This window comes from Callospermophilus lateralis, chromosome 13, assembly GCF_048772815.1.
Source record: "Callospermophilus lateralis isolate mCalLat2 chromosome 13, mCalLat2.hap1, whole genome shotgun sequence".
NCBI classification, from domain to species: Eukaryota; Metazoa; Chordata; class Mammalia; order Rodentia; family Sciuridae; genus Callospermophilus; species Callospermophilus lateralis.
Window position 1 is genome coordinate 110,346,366 of NC_135317.1, and position 8,703 is coordinate 110,355,068.

At 53.7% G+C, this 8,703-nt stretch overlaps 1 protein-coding gene across 1 annotated transcript; it reads right to left on the reverse strand.

The window, feature by feature from the left end:
- Positions 1 to 638: 638 nt before the first annotated feature.
- On the reverse strand, positions 639 to 6,796 carry Rgs4 (regulator of G protein signaling 4). The gene is made up of 5 exons (XM_076831429.2): positions 6,645 to 6,796; positions 3,928 to 4,032; positions 3,584 to 3,645; positions 2,953 to 3,119; positions 639 to 2,562 (listed from the first exon to the last, which is right to left on the reverse strand). The coding sequence occupies exons 1-5, from the start codon at positions 6,686 to 6,688 to the stop codon at positions 2,323 to 2,325; spliced, it is 618 nt and encodes a 205-aa protein (XP_076687544.1). The 5' UTR covers positions 6,689 to 6,796; the 3' UTR covers positions 639 to 2,322.
- Positions 6,797 to 8,703: the final 1,907 nt, after the last annotated feature.

The window sequence follows — 8,703 nt, forward strand, 5'->3', positions numbered from 1 at the left end:
GACCAGGGCCGCCATGGTCCTGTGAGTGAGGAAGGGCAGGGGCAGGGCCTGAGGACCAGGGCCGCCATGGTCCTGTGAGTGAGGAAGGGCAGGGGCAGGCCTGAGGACCAGGGCCGCCATGGTCCTGTGAGTGAGGAAGGACAGGGGCAGGCCTGAGGACCAGGGCCGCCATGGTCCTGTGAGTGAGGAAGGACAGGGGCAGGCCTGAGGACCAGGGCCGCCATGGTCCTGTGAGTGAGGAAGGGCAGGGGCAGGGCCTGAGGACCAGGATGCTTCGGTCCTTTGAGTGCAGAAGGGGCAGCGGGAGGGCTTGAGGACCAGAATGCCTTGGTCCAGCGCATCCCTTCTGCTTTCCACTAGTTTCATATTGGAGGGCTAGAGGTTCAATGCCCTGCTCCCTCATGTTCTTCTGTGTGTCTGGAGGATGTTAACATGTTTCCAAGAATACAGTTGCAGGAAGCATTTATAAACCTCTTTGTATGATGCCTGTGCTCCCCAGGAATCTGGGCCTTCAGGCCTAGAAAGCGTACAACAGAGGCAGGTGTGTGTACAGAAGTCTTTGTCCAGAACTTGGAGCGGGAAGCTTGCCACATCAGTCAGGAAAGCACAGGAAACTACAATGAAGAACCACTCAAAAATATATTTCACAAAGTATTTTACTTCTCATTTGGAATGGCCTTCCAGGCCGGCCTTTGAGGTACAGTCTTTGGCCACATGTACACTCAGAAGTCATGATGTCACAAAGGGCAAGGTCATTTGCACAGGTGGACCGTGACATCATCAGGAAACAGGACTTTTAGACAGTCTGATGAAAAGAACAGTGAGATCAGCCAGGGTGATGAAGGACACCACCAGGAGCTTGTGTGTCCAGCAAAGGGATGCACACCCCCAGGGTTCTCACATGCAGTTGGGGTACCGGCTAAGCAGCAGCCTGTGTCGGGGTGAAAGAGCAGTATGTGCACTTTCCAAGGCAGCAGCTCAGGAGAAAGGGAAGGAAGGGCTTCCTGGTCTTTCCCTAATTGTCCCAGCCAGGCCCCACCCCTGCCTGCACAGCAAGGCCACACTGAACACATGCCCAGATGAACTTCAGAGACAGCACCCATGAGGCATTGTCAAATATTTCAAGTGCCTTGGAGAGCTTAAAACTAGTTGTTAGGACAGCTGTCTCCTTTCCCACTTTCTTCATTTCTCTTTTCTTTGCTCTCAGGACATAGAAGAAAATTTTTCAGTCTGTGATGTTTAGGATGGTATGAACAAGATGTGCCTTGAAGAGAAAACTTTCTGAGTTTGTGAAAACTTGTTTCCCCTTAGAAATGTACCCTTTCTCCACTGCTGGGTTTATAAATGCAGGTACATAGCCTGGAACCCTACAGGAAAGAGCCTGCCAGGGGAACTCGGTAGCTTATCTGATGGCCAAGGTTCTCCGCTCTCAGGGGATAAAAGCAGACCTTGATCAGGACAAGGTCACAGACACAGCAGTGACCTGGAGCTCTGTGCCCTGGCCCAGCCAGACTCAGTCTCACCAAGCTGGCTAGACCCTGCCCACAGCTCCTCACTCCCTCCATCTCTGGATGCCAGCCCAGCCCGGCTGCTCACGAGATGCCTGAGCACCCAGGACAGGTGCCCGTGCCAGAGCCCTGTGATGTCAGGTACATGAGCCTCCTGGCAATTTTACTGAGGGCTAAACCTGCAGGAAGTCCCTTGGATTCTTCTCCAGCAAAACCATGGGTTTTATAGAACCAGGGTGCACAGGTTGTCACCCCCTCTTAGCCTGCATGGCAGCTAGCTCAGCTTGCCCTGTGCCAAGGCAGCAGAAAGGCTAGAGATGAGAATGTGCGTGGAAGTGTGTACACACACTGATTTGAGCACCTGAGGCCTTCTGTCTAATCCTGCAGAAACGTGTGTCTACACAATCAAATTAACAACATATATGGATATATAGACACATAAATGTATGCAGAATGCATATGTATGTATTATAGATATTTAATATGCACACATACTCATGTGTACCATACATGGACCTCACCTGACACCGCACCTGCAGAAGTGCTGGCCAGCAGAATGCATGTCCACCTGGGTGTCAGAGGATGTGCACCAGCCGGCCAGACGGAGGTCATGCTGTGGGAGGGCACTGCCAGTGGGTCTGGAATCCCATCCCTGAGGCCATCACTTGGGTGCTTGCTTGGGGAGGGTGGGCTGCTCCACCCAAGTCTACATGGCAGTGACTTACACAGGGCTGTGCACAGTCACCACGCTTGTTGTTGTCCTCAGGTGTCCAGAACACAGCATCTTCCATTCCAGGCTGGGCCTCAGAGGGAATCAGGCACACTGCGGGGGTAGGGACGCACAGTCTGCAGGACCCTTGGCTCCCTTCTGCTTCTCGGCCCTGCCACTGGAAGGCGTGGCCAAATCCAGATAGAACCGGGACTTGAGGAAGCGGCGGTAGGAGTCCTTCTCCATCAGGTTGAAGATCTTTCTCTGGGCCTCGTCAAAGCAGGTCACTGTGGGCTCCAACACATTACGGCCAGTCTCCTCCCTGGTGTGAGAGTCCAGGTTCACCTGGGGACAAAGACAGAGGCTCCATCAGACCGGATCCCTGCCAAGTGAGAGGTGCAGCTCCGTGCTGGGACACAGGTGGCTGCACCCTGCACCCAGGACACCCAGTGCCATGGGGCACCTGGGAGGTGAGGAGGTCCATCCTGCTTCAGGTGGGAAGACCAACATCTTCCTTTCTGTCTCCCAGATTGGGGAGATTATCAGGAAAAAGCTTTAGAGGAGGCAACTTAAGCCCGTGGATGAAAGACATTTCCTTAACAGGCTTACTTGGGATGGTCGAGGGGTGCGACAGCATGTTGGGTGGCTTTCCTAGCTCTAGGGTCTGAAAACCCCACCCCACACCTACCGCTAGGAGCTCCTCCCAGGCCAGGAAGCCTGCTGGTGGGGAATTACCTCCTTGGTGGCCTGCACCGAGATGAACTGCTCGTAGATCTTCTTGGCCTTAGGGCTGAGCTTGGCGGGTGACTTGGTCTTCCTGTACTCCTCGCAGCTGACCCAGAAGTCGATGTTCTCCTCGCTGTACTCAGACTTCAGGAAGGCCCTGAACGTGGCCAGGCCATCTGGTACAGGGAGAACCACAGCTGTCAGGCTTCAGGCCCCGAGCATCATACTTCAAACAGATCCCAGTTACACCTAGTGATCCCTAACCACGGTTCAAGCCCCTTTCAAGAAATCGTTACATCTCAGAGATGTCTACACAGCCACCAACCACCAAGATGGCATTGAAAGAGAAACTGAGGCTAATTCTACAGGAAGATGTCCATATTCAGAATATTTTCTCTTTGCCACTTTTCCATGTGATGAGAACAATAATTATTTCTGTATGAATTTCCACTGTGTATTGCAAAATTCTAGGCACGGTAAAGTGTTTAACAGATGGGATGTGAGAACAAGTTTATCCTGGTCTGGTAACTAGAAAGATACCAGCGTTCCTGCAGGTCCCATTAGACCAGCACAAGGTAAACTTGTCTTATCCCGAGTGCCTCTGTCCAGGGTCCCCGGGTAGGAGGGGCATCAGACTTACATTCATGGGTAATCAGGGTTTCCAGCGATTCAGCCCATTTCTTGACTTCCTCTTGGCTCACCCTAGAGATATCACAGAGAAAAAGCATGACTTGAATGCCATGATGTAGAATTGGAGAAAGACGTCTAGGATCCTAGGTAATATGCAGAGATGTTATCTTCTGTCATTATAATGAGACCTGCTGTCAATTAGGACAGTTTTTCACAAAGCATGTGAAAATTTCAAATCCTACTGTGACCTCCAGGAGAACCTTGCCTTCAGGATACAGACTCCATCCCCTGTCACAGACACCTCCTCAGCAGTTGTCATGCCCAGCTGATCTTCACCAAGGCCATTTCTCTTACCTCTGGCAAACAGCCACTTTGTCCTTCTTGCTGTGGGCAGAGCTGTGCTCGCAGGAGTCGGACTTCTGCAGCAGGAAGCCTAGTCGGTGCTTCATATCTTTTGCACTACACAGAGGAGGACGAGGACAGTTAGCAATGAGGCCGTCCCCAAGAGACACCTGTCAGTGGAGCCTGAGGATCTCACGACTGGTGCCAGGGGCAGAGGTAGCTATATAGGGAATGGGACTCAGAGCGGGCAGGAGCTACCAGGAGGACAGGGTCCTAACACTGGCTCCTTCAGCTGTGACCCAGAAGCCTCTTCTGCACACCCTCCCTCTTTTTCCATGTGGCACCTCTGGTCTGGCCAATGGAACAAAACTGGACATAGGACTAATCTTGATTGTTTTAGTTTGAAAGCAAAATACCATGCGTCTTGCTGCACGCCCCCTCCTGGCAGCTGGCTGCTAGTTCATGTGCCTTCCTGCTGGCAGAGGGATACTGGGCACACTTGGAGAGCAGGTGAGTTCAGCCCCACCAGCTGGCCCAGCAGTTGCTATGGGGGCACTGAGCTCACTGAGGTGTGCAGTGCATGGGATGGGGGGTGGGCATGAGCACTGGCTGGGCTGGACCCAAGCTCCTGGAGGATGCATCCAATCTCCAGCTGCCACCTTTCTTTAAAAGCTACACGACCAGGAGGCATACAGGCCAGAGGCTTTGAAAGGAGCAGGAGGCTGGAGTTGTCCCTGGAGCAGCTTAGGGATACAGAGCTACAGGCAGCCAGGCTGCAGTGGGTGGCTGAGGAGCTGGAGGAGGACTCCCAGTAAGGAGGGGGAGGAGGACCCCTCCTGGAGAGCAGAGAGGGGGACCCTAATGAGCAGAAGGGAGGAGGACTCCTAATGAGGAGTAGGAGGAGGACCCCTAATGAGGAGTAGGGAGGAGGACCCCTAATGAGGAGTGGGAGGAGGACCCCTAATGAGGAGTGGGAGGAGGACCCCTAATGAGGAGTGGGAGCAGGACCCCTAATGAGGAGTGGGAGGAGGACCCCTCATGAGAATCAGGGAGGAAGACCCATATGAGGAGCGTTAGGAGGATCCCTTAAGAGAAGTGGGGAGGGGGACCCCTAATGAGGAGCAGGAGGGAGGACTACTAATGAGCTCTTGGCTCACTCTCTCCCTATCTTTTTCTGTCTTCACTTTACCTCTTTTATTGTGAAAGCCAAGAAGTCATTTAAGAAGAGAAAGGTATTTTAAAAGAAAAAATAACTAGATGTTCCTGCTGGTGAGGAAAACATGGAAGCCAGCGTGGAAGACCCTCAGATGGCTGCCGGCCTGGAGTGCACCTCTGGTCTCTGCGTGCTGCCCCGTAGGAGGTCTTTCCTTGCTCTCAGCACTGGCCCCTCCTCTGCCCCTCCAGCTGTTACTGTCAGGGGAAGGCAAAGCCTGCTCCATGACAGCAGTCCCTGGGCTATTGGTCCTGAGGGCCTGGTTAGAGACTCAGTGCCAACAGAAGCCATTTCACAACTCCACCTGCTGCCTCTGCTGGCCCAGTGGTCATGGAGCGGGGTCACAGCCTAGGACAACCGAGAGGGCACAGCTGAGGTGACTTCGCAATCCTTGGATACAGGGAGCCAGACTCCTCACAGCACCATCTGTGTGGGCAGAAACAGTAAGGCCCTCTGGGGCCTGGACTGGGGGAGATAGGCCAGGAGGGGCAGCAGCTGGGCCAGGAGGGGCAGCCTGCTGAGCAGGTCCCGGTCAAGTTGGCAGCCAGCTGAGGGCAGAGCCACAGCGTAGCCTTCCCATGCCCACCATCCCCAGCCCTCTAGGTGTACTCCATAGGTGACTGGACTGAACTGGAGCTGGAGGCTAGTGGCTTCTAGTTCCCCTGCCAGACCCCTGCTGCTTCTGAAGAAGCCTGGGCAGGGTCTTGCCCCGAGGGCAGAATGTTGGAAAGGTAAACTCCTCAGTGACACCTGAAAACAATTTTATTTCCAAGTTGAAATTTCATGTGATTTCTACTTGCAGGGAGACGAGAGAGGAGTTAATATGACTTCAGGTTGATGTGACCCTAACTGAAGATTCATTAGGAAAGATCTCTAGTCTTTCCTTTTATTCTCAACTGCTAATAGATGAGCGTTCTCTAAAATCACTCATTTAATAAAGCAGAGGCAGATGAGCAGCTGCAAGTCTTTAAGGACTTTTTTCTTTTTAATTGGCAATTGGTAAAGCAATGTCCTCAGGACGGATCTTCCACAGGAGGAGCCCACTTCAGGGCTGGAGACGAGGAAGGGGGAGGTGCCTCCTCGAAAGGAGCTTCACGGTGACACTTGTTATAGCCCAGAGAGAGGGCAGTGCAGCACCCACCAGAGCCTGCTTCTCCAGGCCACAGCCTCTCCTGGGTGCCTCCCCAGAACCCCTGGACGCAGGTCGGGAGCACCGAGTGCCACCCGTGTGCTGCAGTGAGGCTCAGGTGGCAGCTGGTCAGGAGGCTGGCAGACCTCGGTGTGTAGCTTGGGACGCACCTGGCTCGGAGGACCCGGCTTCCAAGCCATCACAGGTCTCAGAGTCACATCCACAACACACAGGTACCCACATCTGGGGAGCTCTCCCTCAGCCACCACACCCAGCTGGTCCTACAGAACAAGAACTGCAGGACTCCTGGCCACACTCACCTCACACAGAGAACCACTGACAAGTCTGCGCAGCAAGCAGCCATTTGAAAGACGCCTGCACACTTACCTCCGCAGGCAGGAGGCCGGCAGGCCCGCCAGTCCCTTGCACATCTCGAGAAGCGGGTGCGGTGCGCAGCGGGAGACTGTCGGGAGCGGCGGGCGGCCGCGGCTTCCGTTTCCAGCGCCCTCTGCTCTTTGAGGAGCGGAGTGGCGGTCGGAATCCTGGGAGCACCTCCCTCCGCAGCCTGCAGGGTCTCTTTTATAGCCCAGCCAGGTCCACTCGGCCAATCAGATGGCCGCGCTGCAGCTCCCTCCGCCTAGGGCCCTGGGGGAGAGGGAGGAAGCGCGACACTGCAGTCGGTGTCACAGAGCACGCAGAGAACCAGGCGCCAGCAGCGGGTCCGGACCCCAGGCAAACTGCCGCGGAGCTGGGGCTGTCATTCCTAGGCGCCCAAGGACGACTCCAGGGGCCTCTTCTGGAGGCTAGAAACACTCCTCACACATGGCCCGAGGCCTGACCCTCAGCCCTGCCAGGAAGGAGTGGGCCAGTGCGGGTCTCTAGGGGTGACCTCCAGAGGCTTGGGGGAGCCGGGAGAGGTAGCTGTAGGGCAGATGGCTATGCCAGGCAGCAATGAGAACAGGCAGGAAAGTCAATCTCCAACTCTGTGATGGACCTGATGTTCCAGAAACCTTACCCAGAATGGAACTCAGCCATATGCTGACAGCCTCTCCTCCCGCAAGAGGGACTGCAGGAGCGAGCAGACTGCAGACTCCAGCTGTCATTGGCAGGGGGCTTATTATTTATTTGTGTATTTATTTATTTTAAAAAACCTGTGTTAGTGCTGGGCATGATGGTGCATGCCTGTAATCCCAGTGGCTCAGGAGCTGAGGCAGGAGGATCACTGTAAATAAAATACAAAAAATAAGGCTGGGGTTGTGGTTCAGTGGTTGCATGCCGGAGTTCAATCCCTGGTACAAAACAAAACCAAACAAAAGCTGTTGATGATTTTTTTTATTTATTTATTTATTTATTTAATTATTTTGTGATGCTGAGAATTGAACCCAGTGCCTCACACATACAAGGCAAGCACTCTACCACTGAGCGACAACCCAGCCCTGCAGTGGGTTTATGTCTATGTAATCTTAAACCTCCAAACAGTATTTCAGAAAAGAAGCGGGGACATCCAAATATAATCTGCCTCCAAACCTCCAGGCTTTGCAGGGAACATAAGAGAAGACCCAGAAAGATCCAGTGATGCTGAAAATCAGGTCCACAGCAGAACTTCAGAAGAGGGTCTGCCTGTGAACCATGATTCACAGCTGCTGGTGTGCCTAGTGGACCTTAAGACAACCTGGCCACCACGCAGGCTGCCAAGCAGGAAGCACACCTTGTGTAGGAAGGGAACTCGCCTAGGTGCTACCACAGAAGTTGGGTCCAGAGCCAACAGTCCTCACTGGACAGGCTTGCTGAGGGAGGCAGATGTGCCAGCATATTTCTGAACTGTAGAGTGGAGAAAGTGGTTTTTGTTGATAGATTGTGCACAGCTGACAGGGAAACATGGTGTTAGTTTTACGCACCTTGCTCGAGAAGTCACATGCCCCTTTCCCTGCTCCGGGAAGCAGGGGCTGCTTCAGACCTACTGCTCTGGCTCTGCTGGAAGCAGGTCTTCCTGCCATCATTCTGTTTCAGCTTTCGTAGTCGTTCACTTCCTTGACTGTGACTTCTGGCTTTCTTAAAAGGTCTAATACTTGTAGGGGATGTTTGGGGAAGCATCCCATGGGGCTTGCTGGAGGAGGAGCAGCCAGGGCACCCCCCGCCTTGGTGGTCTTGTGCTTCTCTCTGATGGGCACGAGAATTGACTCCTGCTGCTCTGTGATCTCTCTTCTCTAGGCATCTGGTGTGTGGAGAGCTCTGCTCTCAAATTCTGTGGTGTCTGCTCAGCTAAGACTCAGCTTTCCAGCACCTCTTCTGAGCCAGGAGCTGTTTGAGACCTGCACTGAGAGGTGAGCAAGCAGACCAGGTCTTTGCCCCGCGTCTTTCATCACCAAGGAAGGAATCAGAAAATAAGCAAATAAGATGCTCTAGAGTGACCCAGGCCATAAGGCAGACAGGAAGTGGTGGAGCA

Coding starts and splice junctions, on each gene's coding strand:
- Rgs4 (XM_076831429.2), bottom strand. CDS start 6,688: ATGTGCAAGGGACTGGCGGGCCTGCCGGCCTCCTGCCTGCGGAG. Junction 4,033..6,644: donor CCGGCCTCCTGCCTGCGGAG/GTAAGTGTGCAG, acceptor TCCTCTGTGTAG/TGCAAAAGATATGAAGCACC. Junction 2,563..2,952: donor CGGTGCAGGCCACCAAGGAG/GTAATTCCCCAC, acceptor CTTTGTCCCCAG/GTGAACCTGGACTCTCACAC.